This window comes from Crinia signifera, chromosome 4, assembly GCF_055691185.1.
Source record: "Crinia signifera chromosome 4, ASM5569118v1, whole genome shotgun sequence".
Lineage (NCBI taxonomy): Eukaryota > Metazoa > Chordata > Amphibia > Anura > Myobatrachidae > Crinia > Crinia signifera.
Window position 1 is genome coordinate 25,224,734 of NC_139220.1, and position 25,367 is coordinate 25,250,100.

At 40.9% G+C, this 25,367-nt stretch overlaps 1 protein-coding gene across 1 annotated transcript; it reads right to left on the minus strand.

Moving 5' to 3' along the window:
• Nucleotides 1–3,433: 3,433 nt before the first annotated feature.
• Nucleotides 3,434–24,659, minus strand: CXCL14 (C-X-C motif chemokine ligand 14). The gene is made up of 4 exons (XM_083181434.1): nt 24,308–24,659; nt 23,559–23,664; nt 9,243–9,353; nt 3,434–5,081 (listed from the first exon to the last, which is right to left on the minus strand). The coding sequence occupies exons 1-4, from the start codon at nt 24,369–24,371 to the stop codon at nt 5,066–5,068; spliced, it is 297 nt and encodes a 98-aa protein (XP_083037560.1). The 5' UTR covers nt 24,372–24,659; the 3' UTR covers nt 3,434–5,065.
• Nucleotides 24,660–25,367: the final 708 nt, after the last annotated feature.

Consider the following 25,367-nt stretch of genomic DNA (forward strand, 5'->3'; position numbering starts at 1 on the left):
AAGGGGCAGGGGAAAAAAAATATTCTAAAAAATATTTCGGTTTTTGTATATACGGATAAGGGATACTCAACCTGTATCACATATTTAACTTTTTGAATGCCAAGTAAATTTGACAAAATAGATGTGAAAATTGCCAAGCAAACATTTGTATTCATCATAATGACCTGTATAGGGAATATAATTTTTATTTTATATAGGGAATATAATTTTTATTTTACACAACATTTTTTTATTTGAATTTATATAACAAACGTGAGCGAAACTGGCATTTTTAGCGGATATTTTGAACATCACTCACAGAGATGTTGGCTTTCAAAGGGTTAAGCTAAAAAAAAAACGAATTGTTTTTTATTTAAGAAATTTGTAACATTTTTATTCAAATGAGTTTTCCCTTGATCTGAAACATTTTAGTGTCCCTTCGATCTCCTAATCCCTGTGTAAAGCACATCTGGCTTCGTATGCTCCTGTGAGGTTTCATTCCTGAACGAGTCAAAGGATACAGAAACATTTCTTCCGCAGATCAATAACTGTTTAGACTAGGCTGGTTGCACAGATTTGGAATAGTGGAATTGCTATGTACACATAATTATATGTTATCCCAGACATCGGGAAACACGCTGAGAACATCTGGACTCGATAACATTAAACTATGTTCAAAAACAGCAATAGCCGAAACTAGAGACTAGCGGTAGCCTGAGCGTTCTTATAGTGTTATAGTGTTTGCCAGTAATGAATATTTACATATATTGAAAAAAAATAAACGTAGTAAATTCTTTTCTCTAGATTTTTTTATTTACTTGCGTTCAAAAAGTGAATAACAGTCAGGAGAATAACTAAATGAACAATTTTGAGGTCAATTGTGCTATGCACCCCATGGCCATATAGGGGCTGCTATCCAAATGATAGCAGGCCGATATGCAGGGCAAATGTATAAATGGTCAGCAGAGCCGACTGTTCCGCCCCCTGCCGCTATCCGCTTTGACAGCAGGGTGGCGAAGCCCTATCCCCACAGCGCTCTCCCTGCTGCTGGATCCAAGCTGAGCTGGAGATTTCGTGTGAGCAGCGAGATCTCGCGCATGACCTGTACAGCCCACCAGGGGGAAGGAGAGAGCGCATCAGTGTGAACTTATGTGCTGTCTCCTCAATAGGACATTGCCAAAGGGAGGAGTTTGCGCTCCCCTCGCTTCAGCGGACAAGATGTTAATACATTTTGTTGATGTCCCTACCTGCATCACCTCGTTAATGAGGCAAAGCAGGAAGTGTTATAGCGGCGTGATAAGCGCGGGGCAGCCTTCGAGAACCTTAACAATCTGAGGGGTAGATTTACAAAAGCGCAGGGCACTATGGCATAAGCCAAAGTGAAGGTATTTCTAAGCGCCTGAATTCACTTTGCTTTGGAGATGTGCAGTTCCATTTCCATGAAAACCGAACCAACATGTATTTACAGGATCCGATGGGATCGGATACCCGGATTGGATATTTCTGTTGGAGTTAAGTCAGAAAATGAGGCAAAATACAGAGATCCAGTCATCAGATTTATGTGCCTCTGGAAAGCTGGCTGCCATCTACAGTAGTCCAATCCGTGGCCTGGTTCCATGGTCGTGGCTGCTGATTGGGTCTGACAGGCAGAAATGACTGGGAGCAACTGGTCCGTCAATGTGGCTGCTTACGGATGGAGAAGATATGCCAGCGGCTGCTCCTATAATCTGGCGATGAAGCTTCCGGCTGCTGTGTTCCGGATGATGCAGGATAGATAAAGGTGTCAATGTCTGTTGTTTGGTAGCGCAGCTGGGGGGGAGCTTCGTCTGTTGCTATGTGTAGTCTGGCGGAAAGTACATAACAAACAATATAAACCTTCCTGTGCAGGGTCTGATTGGGAACGTAATCCGGCCCGGGAACAGTAGCCTGGGGGGTGGTGGTGGTTAGGGGTGCCAACGCTATAGCCCGGGGTGGGGGTGGCAGAGGTGGAATAGCTACTGACCGGGGGGGCAGACACTACTCACCAAGCTTCAGGTTCGTCCGCCGCACCACCACGCTTCCGTCTGCTAGCTGGTGACATCATCCAACAGTGAGCAGCGGCCGCAGCCTGGTCACAAAGTGCAGCATAGCCCAAAACAAATATGTCCACCGCATATGTGCATATAATATATGCATATATGCGGCGGCCCAATTTGTTTTGGGCTATGCTGCCGTTTGTGACCAGGCTATGGCTGCTTGCATATATAGGATGACGCCAGCCCTGGAAGCATGGTCGGCGGCAGAGCCAGAGGGAAATCTGGACCGGCCCCCCGGGAAATTGCACGGTTCCCCGTTGGGAGCAATCCGCCTCTGTTTCTGTGTGCTATTGCAGTGTGCTGGAACTATGTGGCATATACTGGTGCAGTACTATAATACAAATAGCGCAGCCTCTGCTGTTACTGTAATACATATGGTGCAGACTCTGGTGTCAATTTACTAAGATAGGAGTTCTAGTGAAGATGGTATGTTTCTTATAGTAACCAATCAGATTCTATACTATGCATGACAGTATTATGCAAGTCACTTATTTTCTTTGCATATGATGAATTTGATGGACGCAAGTCTTTTTTCAACTTCAAGTACTATGTTACTATGATTAATACTGGATACATCTTGGATCAACTGCCAATCAGACCTAACTGACGATTTCCGTTGAGCCCAGAACGAGCCAAATTGAGCATACACACATTTCAATCTTGTAAAGACTGAGAGATATATAGCATCAATTGGTTGTATTGTATGTATGTGTATGTAGTGGCATGAAGATGACTTCAAACTGGTTTCGAAATATCATTTGCCACATCCAGGTTGTGATAGTTCCAAATCGCTAGTGTTATCCTTAGGTTTGATGTATACCTCATATTGAGCATACTGTAGGTTATAATTTGGTCTGATCCACTCGATCGGATGACACAACGCTCAGTGTGTACCCATCTTTACTATAGATATATTTTGGTGCGGCATGATCCATTTCTTATATCAAATTTTTGACTTTTAGGTGTTTTATATATTGTAGCTGTTACATATTATTGCACTACAGTATGTTTTGGTTTATTTTGTTTTCTAAATGTAATGTACAGTCTAATAAAGAAGCCAGAGTTACCCTCCGCACCAGAGCCCCGATGTACCGGGTTTAGTGCATTAGGAAATGTAGTAAAACCCAGAATCGGGGGTTTTACTGAATGTCTCTATTAGTGCTTCCCACCCATAGAAGTGATAAAAATCCCTTGAAATAAATCTTCATTTAACACATTAGTTTGTACAAAAGTAAGTGATTTATGTCAGCTATATCATGTGTAATTTATGTATGATACTATATATATTATGTAAGGATCATCATTAACTTTGTACGCATAATTCCAGGAAAGCAAAAAAGTTAAATTGGTGCAAAAACAAAACAAAAAAAATAAGGCAATATTTTTCCCCCAATTTATTTAAAAAATGAATAAGAAACCACCATGCAACTTTCTACAAACTGAATGTACTTAAATAACATGATAATTTAGCAGTACACTGCATTACATTTATAGATAATATACACAATAATACGAATCTGTTTCATAGTATATTTACATATTATAAAGCTTTTGTCTACCCAACTAAGTTCAGTAAGAAAGGACCATACTGTTTAACATTGAGTCAAATACTGTCTATTAAGCATTTACTAACAGTGTATAAACATTTTCAAAAGTTTACAGCTTTATCTTGAAGGAAATGTGTGGGATTTTTTCATTAAAAAAAATATATGTATTATAATTTTATATCAAATTAAAGTCACTTCATTTTACGATCTAAAAGCGAATGTTTTATATAAGAGAAATTGACGTGATCTTAGCTTGAAGAACTGTGAGATTTTTACCCTCTAGACTTTAAATATGTCTGTAGCCTTTAAATAATATCGTAATTTTCAAGGCATACGCCTCTTTGTAACTCATCTGTGTACTCTGTAGGGCTAAAAGGGTATTACAGGAATTTGTGTCTTTGTTATGTAAGAAATTTAGTGCCAGAGGTGATTGACTACCTTAACACCAGGGCAAAAATTATTTTCTGGTTATGGTTTTTATATCATATCATTAAAAAGAAATATAAAGTGAACATATAACAAATAATTTTATACTCTGTAATTACTGTACCTAAATCAAAAAAAAAAAATTTTAAAGCAAAATTTAAAACTTTACTTCTTTTTGTTCAAACCGCAATATTATTTTGCTTGCTATGTCACAATTGAGAAGAAAATATAAATCTATTCTAAAATTTTAAAATTTGATCACTTGTGAAAATGTCATCATTAAATTGCATGTTTTTAAATAAAATGAAAGAATTTTGACAATTTTAAGTGACAAAGTGCTTTTCTCTAACCTTTAAAATAATGACACCATTAAAAAAATCTTAATTGATGGCCACACTAAAATCTGACACTTTTAAAAAAAAATTACAAAAAATGTTATAGAAGAATTTTATTTATAAATTTGCAAAAACATAGCTTAAATGAAGGCCATACAAAAAAAAATATGCAAAATTATAGATTTTAGAATTAAATATGGACTCTCACCAACATGGTGTTTTGAGGATACACAATAACTAAATACTTTGGACTATCAGAAAGTGATGTGTGGCACCTAATTTTTTTTTTTTTATGTAATTGTTTTGTTTGCAAATGGCAAAGGGAAAATTAAAATTTATGGAAAATATAATAGTTATTAATTTTACCTAATTACTTTCTCGCTAAATGAACTTATAAAGCTCACATGTACTATTGATCTTTAAGTTAAACATGCACAACATATAAAATAACACAAAATAGCTTTTCCATTTTCAGTATTATGAAGACTGTTATAAATTCAGAAGAGCATGAGACAATTATGAATTTTAAAAGGTTTATCTTTTAAATGGCTATAAAATGTAAAAATGGACCCCTCTTACGGAGTGTTTATAATAACGTAAGTCTATAAACCAGGGAAAAAAAGTAATCAGTTTTGTCTTCTTTCCAGGCAGTCTCTTTCTTTTGATTTCTTTTGTTATTATATCTTGCAACAGTAATGTCCTCTTAATCTTCATACACTCTATAAAAAGAATAGAAATTATATATACAGTTATTAATAAAACAAAAGCACATAAAAATACTCTTAGACATGAATTATACAATGATCTCCTAAACAAAAAACCAACTGAACTTTTTTAAGTAGTAACTGATTCAAAATGTCCTCACCACCTCCATAGGAAGCTGGGGAGGCCATATTGAAAAATCCAAGTTTTCAATTTTGATGGTAAATTGACTGTTGTTGGTCCAACCTTTTTACCCTGTATGGGACTAATTCAGAGATCATTGCAGATCTCCAAAAATTTAGAGAAATCAATGCATGTGCAGAGCACTTAAACTGTAGTCTCGCTGTGACCGCAGTTGTAGCTTTGGGCGGTGGCAAAGGACCGTGCTGGGGTGGCAACTCCGAATTTTCTGGGAGCAGTCCTGACCACTCTGGGGAAGGATTGCAACAGCTGTCTGGCATCACACGTATTTGCTGCATCCCAAAACATGGCTAGCCTGCTATATACTTTAGCAATGTGCACACCAAATTTTGTGGGCACATCATGGGGTGAGACCTGGCGTGCTGGGCAGCCTTGCCCTATGCTGAGCACCCACCCCTGCAGCCTAGCATTTGCAGTTGTAGCTGGACCCACAGATCTACTAGTCTGCAGTCCCGGCTCCTGATAATGGCAAAAATAGTTCTCACAAAATGTCCGCCCTCTTACATCAGACACTTTTTGAGGATGCTAGAGGAGGCTCCTCTAGCATCCTCAAAAAGTATCTGCTGTAAGGGGGCAGACATTTTGCAAGAGCTATTTTTGCTATTATCAGGAGCCGGGACTGCAGATTAGTAGATCTGCGGGTCCCGGCCACACACCCGGCAGCGGTAGCGGTGGCAAGCAGCACCAGCAGGGTTGGGGGAGGGCGGGCTTTATTTTACCGGGGGGGCTGCAGATATTTACGGCGGGGGGGGGCACTGTATTTATAGTTACGCCACTGGATTAGCGAGTGCCCTGATTCCATATAAGAAAATATTGCCACCAACTGGAATTACGGTTGGTATGGATCCCTTAGTTGAATTTTTGAACTGTGCTGCAGCCCCTCCTCTAGAGCAACCCCTGGCCATATGGCATCGACCTATTGACTTTTGACCTAGACATTGTGAACCTACCATACAGATCCCAATTAGAGCATGCTAAAACTTTGGCAGTGCATGCTGGGACATCTAATCCCATAGCAGCTGGCTCGATATGTGTTGCCTACCCCTAACATGGGATTAAAGATCGGGTGTGCTCTTCCAAAGTCTCTTTCCAAAAAGATGCCCACCCATGTCTTAGATTATCATGAATTAAATAATTAACTTTTATTTATAAGAAAAGTGCATGAGGTGGAGCCTCAGCACGAAAGCAAAACAATTAGCAAAACTTTAAAGGCTGAATGTGTAGCAAATCTATTCCCAAGAGAAATCTCCACGCAGACAGCTGCAGCTTCTCCATGATGGACTGAGACCAATAAAATAATTAGAGTGAATTTTCTACTCTAATCAGAACTTTCTGCTCTCCTGTAGAAATCATGATTTCCTTTCTATGGTGCTATTTATAGATGCCACAGCACATCTCATTATCACTTTTCTGACAAGATTGGGATGGGAAGTGTCTGGAAACAGTTACCCAGGTCTAAATTTAAACAGTCGGTGAGAAGAGCTTTTTAGAAAAGTAAATTTTATAATTCATATACTTTTTAAAAAGTTGCAAATTATTATTAATATTTACAGCTAGATATTTAACCCTTTCAAGTCCGACATCTAGTCAGTCTCAACAGCCCTAGCGCTAGTAGCAGATCCACTTTAAAAATTAGAACATTAACATCGTTCAACACTCAATGTAGACCATTTTTTTAACAAAAAAAAATAGGTTAATGCTATCCCTAAATATTTACTGCTGTTATGGTATGTCTCCTCATATAAATGTGGCCACACACCATAAGATTATCTGTCCAACCATCCTTCAGTAGTTGATGGTTGGAATGAAAACCTGGTAATGTATAGGAGCAATGCCAATTAACCATTTGGTCTTATATTCGCGAAAATGGGCAAAGATGGTAATTCTTAGAATTTGGTTAAATCAAATGGATTTAACCAATGTCTATGAAGGACCTTTGCATCTGTTTTCTAGTGCTTGGAATCAAATGGTTGATTGTCATTTACTCCGATACATTAACAGAGGTTTCCTTCCAAACAGCCAGCAAGTTGGATGGTTGGACAGATAATTTTACAGTGTATGGCCAGTTTAATATGAGGAATCTTAATATAGCCATGAGAGTTAGTATCTGAAAAACACTAATGATGATCTCGAGTTCGGTGCGTATCAGCGTCATTGAATTTCTTCCTCTAGGAGCTCGATGATTTAAAAGGTACACATAGATGTACATGATATTATTATTATTAATTATTAATAATAATTAATATTATTGTTAATAATAATACTATCTAACATGGTTAGCCAATTTGGAATTAAAATATACAGCTTTACGTTAAACATTGATATGGTCTTCAGATATTACTAAAGTTTAAAACCCTGTAGAAATCCCTATAGCTTCATACTCTACTTTCTCAGTCAACGTAAAACATGTTACACAAGATTACCACCTCGAGGGCATGCATGTATTCAACGGTATTTCCACTAAGGTTGGGCCAAACTGATTCTGCCTTGATATACAATTTTGGAATTCCATATTCATATACTTAATTAGATTCTGCATTTTCTTCAATGTTTGCTGTAGTATATAAATAAACAGCTTTGGTGGCTTATTTTCAAAAGAACTTTAAATACAGTACTTGTTAGTCATAGGTGACAACTGGAAACCTAGACTATTCTGCTTATACCGCTTTCAGACCGCACTCTAGACCTGGGTTATTGCCGTGTCCTTGCGGCCCCAACACGTGTCAAGGTGCTGTCTGAAAGGGCCATCTCAGGTCGAGCAACATGGGAGTTCAACCATGGTAATGACCAGGGTTGAACACGGCTCTGACCCGTGTCAAGTGCAGTGTGAACGGGTGCCTGGGTCGAGCAACATGAGTCCCGTTCACAGTATGGAGGAGGCAGCACTGTCAGCTCCAAGTGATGCCTCCTACCAAGCCCCCGGTGACGCACCGCCGCTCAGCTCCACCCTGTCTGACATCACCAACTCGGCAATAAGCCGGGTCGGTGTCGGAGCTTTTAGACCGCATATGCTGTGTCACTCTGGGGATGGGACCCGTGCCCTAATCCCGGGTGCGACGCGGTATTTGCGGTCTGAAAACGGTATTGATGAAGCAGGGAAGTCATTTTAACAAGGTTGCAATTGTGTTTATCTAGTGCATCCTAGAATGCAATAGAGAACTGATAGACTAAAGCCCTGTACACACAGCGTGATTCCTTTTCTATTCAATCCCAATTTGATCAGGATCGAATCAGGATCGAATTGCATGTCACAGTGTACAAATTAGATTTTTTACTTTCTAGTACAGATCTATACTATACCTGTACTATATAGTCTATTTTTCTATTCAATATTCACTGAACCGGATCAATTGGGGCCAAAAAACTTTTAGAAATCGATTCAAAACTGACCCTGAATCGCACAGTAAGTATGGGGCATAAGTCTTGGAGAGTGAGAAAGTGGAGGGGATAAAGTAACAGCTACTCAACTCCCAACTGTCATTTTTCAAAGGCAGTCTGTAAACCGGCAGTTAGTAGCTGACTGGCTGGGACTTTATCTCTCCCCAAGGCTTAGGTGGGAGATGTGATAAAAAAAAATTGACAAAATTTTCAGCGAACTCCTGTTGTCATGTTTTCATTGTTGTATATTGTTAAGGGGTATACTGTAGCTGCCATAACAGCAACCGGATTTTAAAATTACTTTATGCTTATAATAATTTTGTTTCAAATAATTTAAGCAACAGCTCCTTCTAAACTAAACAAAATAAATAATGCATAACATAACTCCCAACTTTTGGAAAAATTTCATTGGGACTCATACACACGGCTACCCGTGTGGTCCTGAAAAGAAAAGAGCTGAGCCTTTTGCTGTCACTGAGGGACAGTCCAAACAAAATGGGACTTTTCCGTGAAAGTGGGGACAGTTGGGAGGTATGGTATAACAGATGAGTATGGAATTGAAGTGAGGCCTTGCTGAGAAGGTTACATGTGATACATACCGGCTCTTCTCCTTCCATATTGTGTACCACTTCAGGAACTTCTTTGTGCTGTGTAGCTTAGGATGCAGGCAGTACTGTTGCCCTCTATGTCTTGACACGTGCATAGTCACACTAAAAAAAGCATTATTATTATTATTATTATTATTATTATTAATAAAATGGAGTGTGAATGAGAACCACTAGTGTATATATATATATATATATATATATATATATATATATATATATACACACACCAAGTGGTGTGTGGCCGGCACTCCATATACTGAAGATAGACCTGGCTACACTTGTTTATGGGAAGTGATTGCATCCCTTTACCTAGGAGGTAAAGGGATGCAATCACTTCCCATAAACAAGTGTAGAAAGGTGGTGGCACTCCAAACAAATAAAGTCACAGGAAACTCCTTTGTAGACCAACGTTTCAAATGTATTTATCAAATCTTTCATCATTTTGTGTAAGCTACAATGTGGTATAATGTGAGCTGGAGGAACCACAACACGGAAAACGGAATGTTGCCTGGGCAACTGGCCGTGCGCTGGCATGGGTCCCTCAGAAAGAAAAACACAGGGGAAAAAAAGGAAAAGTAGCACTATACACCAAATGAGAAATTCAAAAATAACATTTAATAATTAAAAAACACACATTAAAATGAACTGGTATGCCCAAGGCACATCTGATGATTAATAGTGAATTTGTGGGATCCGTTCCTATAAATGCTGCCAATAATAGCGTCCACACATGTGAAACTCCAATGAGTTAGTCTCTCTATAAGATGGGTAGATATAATTACCACAGTTCGACCACTTGGGAAATTTTTACAATTCGGAATGCATAGCAGCAATATCCACCATATTGGTGGTGTTGAAGAGAGTGAAGTGGGTTTAGAGTGGAAATGGATGTGTGGAGATGGGTCTTTGCATGAGCGGCTGGTCTGGATACAGATACAGCAAGGTGCTCAATGAGTGTCCAGAGTCTCTGTTCTGATGCGTTTCGCTGTAGCCAGGTACAGCTTTATCAAAGCTTTACCTTTGATGGCTACAGTGAAATGCGTCAGAAACAGAGACTCTGGACACTCATTGAGCACCTTGCTGTACCCCATCTGGATCTGGACCATCCACCCATGCAAAGCCCCATCTCCACACATCCATTACCACTCCAAACCCACTTCACTCTCTTCGACACCACCAATATGGAGGATACTGCTGCTATGCATTCCAAATTGCAATAATTCCTTCAGTGGTTGAACTGTGGTAATTATATCTACCCATCCTATAGAGAGACTACAATTTTTTGGAGTTTCACATGTGTGGACCCTATTATGTGCAGCATTTATATGAATGGATCCCACAAATTCACTATTAATCATCAGAGGTGCCTTGTTCTTACCAGTTCATTTTAATGTGTGTATTTAATTATTAAATGTTATTTTTTAATTTCTTATTTGGTGTATAGCGTTACTTTTCCTTTTTTTCTCTGTGTTTTTGTTTCTGAGGGACTGCTCTTCCCTCTCAAGTAGCTGCTTACGACACACCCATGCCGGCGCCCGGCCAGTTGACCAGGCAACATTCACTTCTCCATGTTGTAGTTCCTCCAGTTCACATTATACCACATTGTAGTGCCTCCAGCTTACACATTATACTGCATCATAGTGCCTCCAGCTCACATTATGCCACATTGTAGTGCCTCCAGCTTACACATTATACCCATTGTAGTACCTCCAGTTCACATTATGCCACATTGTAGTACCTCCAGTTCACATTATACCACATTGTAGTGCCTTCAACTTACACATTATTCTGCATTATAGTCCCTTCAGCTCACATTATACCACATTTTAGTGACTCAAGTCCATATTATACCTCCAGCTCTAGTCTTAAAATTGGTCATTCAATTTTTGATGTTTAACTAAGACAGACTTGGCTGAGTTAGTTTATACTAATGCAACAATAAAGACTGAAGCCTCCATTGATAATGATGATCAAATAAGATAACCAGAATATATTTCTTCCAGATACGGTATATCAATGGGGTTATTGTTTTTTATTTTTCTATAATTGGTACATAATATGTGCGATTATACATACATTCTGTGTTTACCATCAGTGCTCTTCTGAAAATGCATTAGCAAGTTTGTTTTATATGACTATACCAGCGGTAGGCAACTTGTGGCAGCTTAGGTGGCACTACACATCCCAGCATGCTTTGTCAAAGTGTAAGCATGCCACAACAGTAAAGCTGGTCTTCAACAGGTTGCCTACCCCCGCCCTTTACTATGCTAATTTTTCACTTTCCTGCTTTGGATCTGTTAAAATTGTAACATGTTACATTATCGTATCAAATGGAATTTACTCTAAAGTTCCTACTACTGAAAAAGACAGAAGGGAGAGATTTATCAAACATCGGAGAAATATAGCATCCAATCAGCAACCTGTAACATGACAATTAAGCTGGATACACACTATAAGATTATCTGGCCAGTTGGAACGAAAATCTGGTAATGTCTGGGAACAATTACAATCAACAGTTTGCTCCCAAAAACATGTAAATGGACAAAAAAGCATTTTCATAAATTGGTTAAATAGATCAATGATTCAAAAAGAATGCTGCAGAAGACCTTTAAACCCTTATGGGTCATTATATGCTACTAACAGTTTTTAAAAATAGTTAAAGATTTTATTTTTCAATGTTGTTCTATTGATATCAGTACGTTGATCCCTGATCAATAAATGTTTATATTTCATTTTCTTTTTTACCTTTTGTAAACTATATTTTTTGGCTTTACAAGCATTGTCGGCCTAGTAATAGCTTCCAGGTTTTCAAAAGTTTACTTCGGATCATTCGATCTTAAACTAGAAAAGTTTATATTACAGATGGAGCGTCTGTCGCTCAGCTCCGGAGCTCGCCAGACCGCCCCCGCTGGCACTCCATCTGACTGGGACGTGCACCGGGGGCAGGCTGGAACGCAAACCCTGCCTATCTCCACTTCAGGGAGACGGGCAGGTTAGGGGGGAGGTGGGGGGAACGCGCCAGGGACCGGCGGCGAGGCAGCGGGGACCCTGGGGGAGCCCCGTTGTAAGGGGACACACGCGCAGCCCCTTCCGGCGGCTGGCGGAGTATGGTGGCTGGAGAATCTTCCGCCATCCTCTGCCTGAATGAGCAGCACTCCCTCTGTGAATAGATCTGCCAATATGTTTGTGGGTATTTTTTAGTTAGAAAATCTCTAATAAAATATTTTGTGCGTTTTTTTCCTTCATTTTATTGTCCCCTGTAATTCTAGACACTGTGCGAGATCCAGGAACAGCAATGTTTTTATTAAAAAACAAATGAATTTTTAGCGGTTGCAATCTAGTTCCAAAAAGTTGAAAATAATGCAGATATTTCCAGTAGAACCGAATATCGTTGTATGGAAGGAGCATTAATGTAGCTCAGTGATATTCATAATGGTAAACCTGTGCCCAAAACAGAAAGTTCCCGATATCAGTAATAATAATAATAATAATCATTTATTTTTATTATTATTAATATTCTGATATTTCTATAGCACTATTTCTCCAATAGGGCTCACGGCTTTGCAATCAGCAGAACATTATAAGAATGTTGATAAATAAGTCAGTGGAAGCACAGTAGAATTATAGGTTGGATAGCTATGTATAGGTATTGATATAGGTATTGATCTCAATTCATTAATGTGAATGGGCCCATTAAACATATAAGCACAGAAGTTTCTTATTGAGGGAATTGCCTATAGAAGGCTAGGGTGAGATATGTACAAACTGAAATCTAAATTGCAGTGTAAGAAAAAGAGTATGGGTCAATGGGTCGACCAAATTAAGGTCGATATGCATTGGGTCGACCACTGAAGATCGAAAGGCCTTAGGTTGGCACATGGAAAAGGTCAACATGCCTAAGGTCGACTGCATTCGCCATGCTTCGGGCTCAGTGCCTCGCTGCGCTCGGCGCACTATTATAATCTCCCTCCACACCGTGTGGAACCCCTGGCAACGAGAATGTAACCCCTATGGCAATGAGCATGTAATCCCCCTTGGCAATAAGCATGTAACCCCCTGGCAACGAGTATGGAACCTCTTATGGCAACGAGCATGTAATTCCCCTTGGCAACAAGCATGTAATCCCCCATGGCAACAAGCATGTAATCCCCCTGGCAATGAGCATGGAACCTCGGGCAACAAGCATGTAGGTAAGCGGCACCAACAACGCGATTAATCACAAAAAATCATGCAATGAATTGCGTTTAAAAATTGTATTCATAGCCCAGCACTATGTATATCATTTTTGTATCTATTTACACTTGTATAATGGGCCAGGTGCATCTCTCCACCCCTCTCTGGACCCCCCCCCCCCCCTTGCAAATCCTGTGCTTGTCCCTGGGGAGAGGGATGACAGGATCCCGCCACAGCACAGCCTCTCTCCCCAGCTCAGCACATGCTGCTCAGTGCCATGTGCTGAGCTGGGGAGAGAGATAGCCGCAGCGGCAGCCTGTCCTCTCTCTCCGTCTGTGTGTGCTGTGAGAGGAGGATTCAGCGACCCGCACAAATTACGGGGTTTTTCTTTTCACGGGGGCCCCGCCATGCCCGGTGGCCACACCCCCTCCATTTTACTAGGGCCCAGGCAGACTTGTTGGTGCCCCTGGTCACACATACTGTTACACACACTAGGGTACATTTTAGAAAACTAACCTGCTTATATGTTTTTTCTTTTTTTTTGTTGGCATCGGGGAGAAAACTGTAAGAACAGGAGAAAACCCACGCACAGGGCCGGATTAAGTGGAGGCTCAGGGGCTCAGTACCCCTGGGCCCCCTCTATCTAGGGCCCCCTTTGGTCAGCATGTATTTTTACATTGGGAGCCAAGGCACACTGACTGCACAAGTGTGCAGTGCATAACTGGGAGTTGACATATGAGACCTTGCGCAAGAGGTCAGAGGCTGAGAAGCTTGTGCTAGCTCTGATTGATGGAGCTCATCACATGCTTCTCAGGCCTATGGAAGACAGCAGCGGCCTCGTCATGGGAGGGTTTTTCATCAGAGGCAGCACTGAGGCCTGTGAGGTCTCTGACAGAGTAATGTACAGAGGGATAAACACACACTTTTCATGTGGTGTGTGTATATATATATATATATATATATATATATTAATCCCCCACCCTGCAGTTACCCAGTTACCCATTATGCTGCCTTTACTCTGTGTTTCTCCTGTGCAGTTTGCAGCCAGTAATGACAAGTGGGAGGGGGCCCCCCTTTTTTAAGTGACCCAGGCCCCCGAAGGCTTAATCCGCCCCATGGAGAACATAAAACTGCTGCAATGCTGACCACTATGGCACTGTGCTGCAATTAATCTAGCCCTGTTTAGATCAGCTAATTTAGAAGAAAAAAACGGTTTCGAAAAATCAGAATCCTTGCTTTAAAAGTATTCCCAGAAAAAAACTTTTCTAGAACACATTTGGCTTTATAAAAATCATAAGTAGGTGCAGACCAGCTGTGCCGCCTAAATGTAGGTCATCCGGAGTCATGCATTTGCGAGAACTGGCACAGCAACAAGAACGGCACAATGCAATCTATAAAGTAAACAGCTCCGTCATTAGTTTTCATTCGCAAGATTTGCCGGCGAATTCTCAGCTTCCCCATTTCATGTGGATTATCTAATTTGGTATTTTCTATAAGCACAATCCTACGGCGATCACACATGTATTGTTTGCTGCTGATTAGCAGGATGTGCCAGTTTGCTGTACCCGGTCACGCTGCGTTTTTGTATGGAAGCTCGGGTTTCTCGGTACTGTCTAAACAATCAATACAAAGCGTTGTATAAAGTTTCAGAATACAATGTACATCAAAGGCATAGGTGAGGTTTCCCAGCACAACCAATGATACCGCCATGAAAGAAATCTCTATTTAGTTTATTCAACTTAATGCATAAAAAGCTATGGGTGTTTTGAATGCCTTTATCTTATACGTTTGTATAAAATGAGACCTATGTTTTTCTGAGGCGTCTGTACTTCGTAGCGTGCATGCTTCAGGTGGGTTCGATAGCGGGAGAAGTCAGCTTCAACACACACCGATAAATTAGCTGAGTCACCTACAAGCTTCCGTGCGGTTTGTATTGTCGTTTGAGTGGACCCCTGTCCCTTGGCTCGGTTGAAGCTTCAAAATGCAACGTTATATCGCCATTAAATTCTGTGTGGGAATCGGAAAATTGGCTATGGAAACGTTGGCCATGATCCAGAAAGTGCATTGCCGCCAATTGGAAGCTGCGTCATGTCAATACACCAAGCCACACGGGCTCTGTAGTCAACGACTACTTGGCCCAGAACGGCATCGCAATGCCCCCTACAGTCGCAATCTAGCCCAGACTGAATTTTTCCTGTTCTCTGAGTGAAGAGAGCCTTCAAAGGACACCGCCAAGGCACCATAGCAGAGGTCAAAGTGGCTTTGAGGTGCTGCTTGAAGGACGTTCGGGGAAAGGACGTCCAGGGCACCTTCTAAGCGTGGACAACTCGTTAGCAGAATTGTGTTGACGCCTCAAGGGTCTTATTTTGAAGAATTTTAATTGTTTGTAGCGATATCTTCCATAAATATTTTTTCCTGAATTTTGTCTCATTACTTATAATACAAACCCTGTATCTCATCGCATTTAGTAATAACTTATTGTATAGTTCTTTTTGTATTATAAACTTTTAACTTTTAGGCTGCCTTCTCCAGAGTCAGCTCCGAGTAGTGGGGGTGGGGCTACAGAGGGGTGTTATAAAAGTGGCGGGATGGAGGCAGAGTTTATGAGAAGATGTATGTTTGCGGGCATGGTCACAACCCCCCTCCCCATAATGCAATGTCGGTAATACGGCATTGCACAACGGGGGGCAGGGCTACCATGTTGCGATTCGTGTCATTTGATCCCCACGGCCCCCTGCGGAGGCACGTGCCTAGGGGCGGCAGGGCAGCTTATTTCCCTGCTCGATGCAGGAAGAGGTACAGCTGGAAATGGTCAACACCTGGGATCTAAAGGCAGCGTGGGGGAGGCTTATTACATTCTATACTAAGGGGAGGCACATTATATTCTATGCTATAAAGAGGCACATTCTTTTCTATGGGGGGCACAAAGACAAAAAAATATTATTTTTTGGGGGGTGAGGGAGCTGCTAATAATTTTGTGCCTAGGGGCAACTAGATTCCTAAATCTGCCTATGGGGGGGGGGGGGAGATTGGCGGCAATGTGGGAGACTTGCCCACCACTTTGGGGGGCCAGAAGGTAGACCTGATATTGGGAGCCTCCTAGCCATTCCGGGAAGGTAGGCAACCCTGTGTTATCTTAAACATTCGGCACACAGTTGAAACCGTATTTAGGCAAGCAAGAGTACAGGGTTTTTTTTTTACATTTTAAGAGGGAGATTGGCCAAGCCTTGGAGAGTGATAAAGTGGAGTAATTTTCTAAAGCAACCAATTATTGGCTAACTGTCATTCAATGATAGATGAATGACAGTTAGATGCTGTTTGGTTGGTATGGGAAAGTTCTCCACTATTTCTCTCTCCAAGGCTTGATACATCTCTCCCCAAGGGCCAGATGCAAATTGGGGGGGGGGGGGGGCAATAAGGTCTTGGATCCAGTTTGTACCAGCCCAATATGTGTAGAGTTATGTTGTGCTCATGCCTGTGTGGGTTTCCTCAGAGTGCTCCAGTTTACGGCCAAATGTAACAGCCTCTGAGATCGGCGGACGTGCGGGATGCAGGTCGAACTCTAAAGTTTTTGAAAGGGGCAATCATTGACAGAGCAAAACCATGACTTGTAAATGATTGCCTCCTTAATAAAACCTCCGGTATACCAGCCGGTATCACGCATGCCGCTGTACTCAGAGGCTATTACATTTTGCCGATAATGTCTTGCACCTATCATGGAAAAACTGGTCACTTATTGGGGATTTGATTTCCCCTGCCATTAGCCCGATATCCGATAGCCCTCGTCGAGTCAATTAGGAACAGTATTTTTCCACTGCTAATTGGATACCACCCCATTTATTAAGTACTAAATCAGTGAGCACAGTGGAATATGCGAGTGCTATATAAATAACTGTTAATAAAATTGCTGAATTACATCCAAGATATGTTTTTATTTTATTTAGGTCACTCTAATGGGAAAATATGAGAAATACAGCTTTTTTTTTTTAAACTTTGTATATCTTTTGCACAATGCAAACCCATTAATTTCCCTGATATAATCAGCTCTCCGGAGAATTGTGGAACCAAATTTGTTTCTTTAGTTTAAATTTAAAATAGTGAATGATGCACTACATCCACAGAGAACCTAAAGTATCAGACATTTGCTTGCGTTATCTAAATTACAGTTCGCTAATGGTTGCTATGGTCCTGGAACAGATTTGCACCTCTGTACCATGTTAGTAAATACTATCTCTTATGCTGCTTTCCCACTGCAGACCAGTTTAAAGTACTGGTAATCTTAAATGGTATTTAAACCGGTATTAGCATTCCCACTGCAGCAGATTACCGTTTTAAATACCATTTAAGTACCATTCCCATTGCAGTGAACCGTGTAAAATGTAGAGTGCCTAACGACCCCCCCCCAGTGTAAAGCGTGCCTAATCCCCCCCCCCCCAAGTGTAAAGAGTGCCTAACCCCCCCGTACCTGCCCTGTGCCCCCACCTCAGCTCCCCTTGTACTTACCTGCACGGGGATTCAGGGCAGTGGGGAGGCAGCGGGGGTCCATGCAGGGTTCATGCGGGGTCCAGGCAGTCCCAGTGCCTGATGAGAACTAGTAGTTCTCACTTTGCGCATATGTAATGAGTGCACGTGCATAATAATGAGCCGCTCATTACATATGCGCATATGTAATGAGTGGCTCATTATTATGCACGTGCACTCATTACACATGCACAAAGTGAGAACTACTAGTTCTCATCAGGCACTGGGACTGCCTGGAGGCTAAATAACGTTTAAGAGGCATTCCCACTGCCTCTTAAATGTTATTTTAACGTGTAGGACTCTGCTTTAAAAACGGGTTGAAATACCATTTAACTTTAAACTTTTAACTCTGGCACTTTCCCACTGCAGCCTTAAAACGGTAAATTGCGCTGAAAATCAGCAATTTACCATTTTTTAGCTGCAGTGGGAAAGGGGCAATAAACTATATATAAGTGCAACATTGTCACAACAAACTCAAAATTAAAAACAAACTACAACCCGGAGAAAACGTGTGTCAGACACTAGCAAATCCTGGGATAGGAATTTATTTACATTTATAATTAAGTGACAGTGCTGTACGGTGTAATTTGTAGCAAGTGACTACTCCCTTTCCCAGTAAGAAAACATGTGCCGTCTGTCTCAGTCGTCTCGCTCTGACTTGATCCTGGCACCCATGAAGTTTAAAAGCACACATTACTGTCAACTAAAACAATGTAAAGGCTATATGTGTCACACAAAGAGATTTCTCAGATGCTTTAACTCCACTTTTCAAAATGACCTTGGAATTATAAATAAATATATATATATATATATATATATATATATACACTCCGTGTGGCACTCCATGGACTCGCTAACAAACAAGAAAAGAAGGCAAAATGTATTGTCCAATATTTCAGTTTATTATTTAGAAACTATCTTCAGGAATCACTGATGACAGTTTGTAAATACCCCCAAAATGTTTGACAATAGAATCTCCAGTCTACAGAATGCTGCTCAGATGAGAGGCATGTGCCGTACACTATTAGGCACTTTAGAAGAGTGTAAGATAAATATGCATTAGATAGATAGATAGATAGATAGATAGATAGATAGATACACAAACACTTTCTATAAATTAGTTTCAATTTAGTTGTTAGTCTAGTGACCTTGGGGTCAATGGGGTTATGTACTTAGTCTTGGAGAGAGATAAAGGTGAAGGAGATAACCAACATGGAAGTTAGGAGTTGATTGGCTGATCCTTTATTTTTGACCACTTTATCTCTCTCGAAGGCTTAGTACATAGGTTTGGGTATGGGATCCCAACATTCATGGATGTAGACAGTCAAGTAAGAGAACATACTGCAGAATCACGACTGTCATAATCCCAACATATTTTGCTAACTACTGCAACTACTGCAACCCTTCCCCTTCCCCAAACCTACCCTCCTGCAGCCTAACCCTAACCTCCCATTGAAATCATCCTCCCAGCCTAAAGCCGACTGCCCGATGGTGATAACAAAGTCATTTTGCAGCCGCCACATCAGTCAGTGGCAGATAAATGCCTATTGCCATTAACTTAGTAAAAGATTGTGGCAGGCCCCACCCCCCTGAAAAAGTAGGCGGGCCATAAATCACCAGCGCCTACCAGTAAATTACCTCCGGTTCCCTGGCAGACCAGTCTGAGCCTGATTGTACCCATTGACATCTTATCTATTGGGATGCTGACTACATCCCAGTACATAGACCAATTAAAGTTCACCGTTCACGTTCTTGATTAGTGGTATTAACCAATCAATTTAGTAGGAAGTAGCAGCAGTACAGCTTCTGTGGGGAGTAGCAATTCGGGGGGAACCCCCAATTGACCTGCGGATCCTGGCTCTTCTGTTTTGTCATTGCTAGGGGAAACAGCAGTCAGGAGTTTTCTGTCACAAACAACAGACAAGAGCAGGTGTGAGCTGCCAGCTCTATACAGCACCTGTTATATCTCCAGCAAGCAGGCAGCAGAGATCGGTCCCAGGAAGGTATTGGTTAGGTAGAACACCAGCGGCCCATACCTTATTGGGGCGCTGCCGCTGCTGCCTCCTCTCCTGTCCCGGGCCCGGCACCTGTGCGGTGATGAGTGACAGGCACCGGGACTGGCGCATGCGCAGTACACACGTGTACTGCGCATGCAGCCAACTTCTATGGGCTGCTTGGGCAACAGCCCATAGAAGCAATCTTGGTCCAGGCGCCTGTACAATGTAAGTTACAGGCACCAGGACCAGCGTGTGCGCAGTACCTATATAGGTACTGCGCAAGCGCATCTGCCGTTTTTGCACTGCAGCCCGCACAAAGGCGTCCTGGAGGGAGGGAACACCTCCCAATGGGACTGTCTTTGTGACTGGCAGGTCGGACTTCCAATTGGAAGTCACTGCCAGTCACAGTGAAGTCAGTGCAGTCTCACAGACTGCATCTGGCTTCACTACAGTGGCGGATATTACCTGGGGGGGGGGGGGGGGCTGCAGCCCTGCAGCCCATAGGTAAAAACTACCACTGTAGTACACTATGTTAGGGTACGTGGAGAGTAGTGCCATACACTAGGCACCAGGGTGACCTCTCATTTGTATACTAGGTAACAACTTTGGTATCTGTTTCAGTCAGCACCAGAATGCATTCTGCTTATATACTATGGGTAAGGTAGGTCAGGACCCCAATTATCATGGTTGCAATGTAGTGGACACGGATATATTCGATATATGCCCAGTCTGATGCTCTGTCACTACATACATTCATATGTTGCATTGTAATGAATATTAAACTTAAATAATGGTTTCATGTCTCAGTTAGGTCATAGGTTGCCTATTGTAAATTACTGATTCGCACCACAGCTGGTACTGATTGGATGGTAACATGGCAAGAGCTGATTGGTTGGTATTTTATCTCATCAACTTTATCCTTATTTGCTTACGGTTCAAGCTGATGTCATTATATATGTGACCAAAATGTCCATATGTTTTTTATGTATGTACAGATAGAGCCATCCTCATCTAGCCCTTTAATAGTATTAAGTGAGCCAGAGCTGTCGGAAGACTCCATATGTATGTACATACATATATACATATATACATACACATATATACATACACACACATATATATATATATATATATATATATATATATATACACACATATATATATACACATATATATATATATATGTACATACATACCCATGTACAGTATGTATGCATGTTTGTATGTATGTGTGAATCATCCTGTGCAATGGCTATGCTGTAGAACTGTTAAGCTCTGTACCCACTGAGCAATATGCCGTCCGGTCGGGCGAATGGGGCCAGCATATTGGCGTCATCATTCAGTGTCTACCGGCAATATGCGCGCTTCCGGTACCGCATGCGACAACTCCAGGTCTGATGTGCTGCATATCAAACCCAGCTATAACACAAGTGACTTAATGCCAGCTAAGGAAGGACGGCACAGTGATCATTCCGTCGTTCATTAGCATCATGCCGGTGTGTATCATCAATCCACACTGACGGCGATTGGAACGAATCCCTGACAATCTAGTGTGTACCCAGCTGCTGCAGACTGTAACTAACAAGCTGGTAAATAGGTTATATTTGCATAATAAACTCTTGGGGACAAAAGTAATAGGGTGAGAGAATCAGAAAGCCAGAGATTTTGGGACAGTTTTCCCATTTTTTTTTTTATCATTTTTTTTTAAAGCGGCAATCATTTACATGACAATATCAACCTGGTTTTTCACTGTAAACAATTGCCGCTTTAAAAAATGTGAAAACTCTCCCAAAATCTCTCACGTTCTTATTCTCACACCCTATTACATTTACATGACATGTAGTCCAGAAGGGTGAAACCAATCCTTTAATTTCAGCCAACACTGGACATTGTAAGTCCTGTAGGAAGCAACACAGAGGGGGTTATCCTGATTCACTCGGAAAGGCACAATCACTCTCTAATGGACAAAACCATATGCACTGCAGGTGGGGCAGATGTAACATGTGCAGAGAGAGTTAGATTTGGGTGGGGGGTGTACTTCAAACTGATATCTATATTGCAGTGTAAAAATAAAGCAGCCAGTATTTACCCTGCACAGAAACAATAAAACACCCAAATCTAACTCTCTCTGCACAGGTTACATCAGCCCCACCTGCAGTGCACATGGTTTTGTCCATTAGAGAGTCATTGTGCCTTTCCGAGTGAATCAGATTAACCCCCAGAGAGTAGCAGTAAGTAGTTACTGTGAATCACAAGTACTTGAAAAATTGGTTCCAACAGAGAGAGTCTGAGGACCAGAGAACATGTTTATATAGCATCATACTCCAGAAAAAAACAATAGAAGGTCATTTTAATCATTTCAGTGCCAACATCTCTGTGAGAGATGTTCAAAATACCCGCTTAAAATGACAGCATCGCTCACCTTTGTTATATAAATTCAAATAAAAAAATTTGTGTAAAAAAAAAAAAAAGATTCTATTTCCTACAGAAGGTAAACATGACAGGTCATTATGATGATGAAAAATGTTTGATTACCAATTTTTACACCTATTTAGGTAAAATCATTTGGCACTCGAATGGGTTAAGTATACTTGTTATGAAATGTTTTGCATTGCTATAATTAGCATATTTATGGTAAGTTCAATAATTAAGTTATGAATAATAACATTTGGCATTGTTTTTGTCTTGAAAGCCCCTTACTCCAATTATTATAACTGAATTCCATCCCCGGGAACCCTAAAATACAACACATAACACCCCCACCCCCACCCCCCCACCCCCCCTTCCCACTTTCTGGCCAAATAATCAAACAGGGTGGTAAAATTATTTCTTGACTTTAAAACATTCTTTACAAGTGTGCAGTACTCAGAGTATATATTACACATCTGTAAATTTAAGTCAGATGTTCTCAGACTAAGGTAAGGAGAACGAGATATATCACCAAAAAGACTGACTGCTGTGAACGAGTCTTTTAGAGATACAGTAAAGTGGACCAAGGTACACTGTTGCTTAAATGATATGTTTTACTTAAAGATCACTGTGATTTAATAAATTACAGTAGTTCTAAGTATTATATAAGTTTTCAGCATCACTACCTAGCTGAAACAGACTATAAATGGTACTTTCACATCACTAGAACAATGTCCATTATCATTATTGTTTACAATGTCATAGAAGCCGAAATTTCATTATTTAACCCTTTGGGTGCCGAGTGAATTTTTCAAAATAGGTGTTAACATTGCTAAGCGAACATTTTTCTTCATCACAATGACCTGTCACATTTACCTTCTATAAGAAATATCATCTTTTTTTACCCAACATTATTTATTTGAATTTATATAACCAATGTGAGCGACGCTGGCATTTTTAGCAGATATCTCTCGCAGAGATGTGGGCAATCAAACGGTTAAATCATAATTTTTTTGTATTATTAAATGGTTAAAAAACAGGGCACCGATTTGTCAAAACATCTGCTAGGTTGCTGGTCTATCCCACTATGTTAAGGGTCTTATGTAATAATCACCCCATGTTATAATAAATGTCAGCGGTTTTGCAAACCAGAATTAAGTATCGCTTGCGACAGATAAACACAAAAAATAAAATAAAAGTAACCTACATAATCATCTTCTCCTCGCAGAAGGGGTGTCTGGGTTTGATTTCCAGCTTCTGGACCTCGGTGAATCTTATTTTAGGACCCTTTCTGGGACATTTGCATTTCAACCCTGGAGAGAAGGGAAAAAAAAATGAGGACATCTTCCAAATCCAGTAATTAAGTTTTATAAATTCCTTAACCCTTTGAGTGCCAAGCGACTTTGTCAAAATAGGTGTGAAACTTGCCAAGCCAACATTTTTAATTCATCGTAATGACCTGTCATGTTTACCTTCTATGGGAAATAGAATCTTTTTCGACACAACATTTTTTTTATTTGAATTTATATAACAAATGTGAGCGACGCTGGCGTTTTTAGCGGATATTTTGCACGCCTCTTACAGAGAGGTTGGAGCTCAAAGGGTTAAACAGGTTCAAAACCAACAACGATATTATACAATTATACAATACGACATAACACAGACGTACAACTAATACATGCATTATGCAATGGACATAATATTTAGCATCATGGAATCTAATAAAGCGATCCATCAAACACTGAGTGATTTCCCGTGCTGTAATGCATTTAAAAGTTATGTATAGGAGAACAAGTTCATCTAGTTTCTAAGCAATATCAATATATTAACAGGAGAATACAGAATGTGCTTTAATACACAATATATAAATATAGCTGAATGCCTTCATATATTACAGCTGCAAAGCCGTATCTGGGAAAATAGTGGTTAATCCAAGAGAAGAATATTGAGTCTCACCTTCCACGTGTAGCGTGCAGACGGCTATAAGGAGCAACAGAAATGCCACTGACAGGAGTTTCATGTCCCAAAGCCTATTATTTATTAACTGCAGATCTGCTTCAGTCTGTCCCCCTGTGCAGTCTCCAGTGCTGTGTGTGTGCTTGAGTTCAGGGAAGCCTCACTGTCCCGATGCCCCTACTGCTTGTATTGAGAACCACCTCCAGTCTGAGTTGTCTGCCTCTCCAGTCCTCTTTTAAAAGAGATCCTACAGCCCGAGTACAAAGTCATTAACATGCATAGCAACCCAACTACTCACTGCAATTTCCTCACTCTGCGGAGGGTGGGGATTGCAAGCTCACCCTATCCTGTTCTGCCTGAATGAAGTGGCTGAAAAACACTGAGGGCTGGATGGTGTTTTTTTTTGTAACTGATATTTTTAAATCCCTAAGGTGAATGTACAATGAATGAGCTTCCCCGTATTATAAATTAAGGTGGCAGTTTTTTTTTTTTTTGTAGTTTTTTTTTCAGGGAACAAAACATTTATTTTGTATACGGCAAACTTACAACTAAAACCGATACATAATAAATGTGCTTTCTATATTAGACTGCAAGCCTGACGCTGCTGGCGGTGCATCGGGAGGGATCCAGATGATAGGCAGACAGTGTCTACGTCGACAGTCAATAGGTTGACACAAAATGATCAACATGCATCATGTCGACATTGTTGACATAAGTAAATACTGTAATTGATTACATGGCACAGATGTATCAATTATCACATCCAGGGATCAGGGATTTTCCCCCCAAAAAATACCACTATCGACATTGCCGCTGCCCTCCCTATCACAACACCGCCACTCCCCCTCCCCCCGCCGTGCGCGCGCGACTGCCCCACAGCTGATTCATGCTCACCAACCACCTGGAATTGGAATTGGCTCCTGTAGCACTGCTAGTCTTTGAGGCTTCCTTCTTCTGTGACCCCCTGTAAAGTGAGCGGACACATACAGATGATCACACTGGCCCCTTCCCAGCACCGTTTTCTCCACTTAGGTGTCGAGAAAGCTGTGCAAATTCCCTG

Coding starts and splice junctions, on each gene's coding strand:
- CXCL14 (XM_083181434.1), bottom strand. CDS start 24,371: ATGAAACTCCTGTCAGTGGCATTTCTGTTGCTCCTTATAGCCGTCTGC. Junction 23,665..24,307: donor CTGCACGCTACACGTGGAAG/GTGAGACTCAAT, acceptor CCTTCTCTCCAG/GGTTGAAATGCAAATGTCCC. Junction 9,354..23,558: donor TGCGAGGAGAAGATGATTAT/GTAGGTTACTTT, acceptor TGCTTTTTTTAG/TGTGACTATGCACGTGTCAA.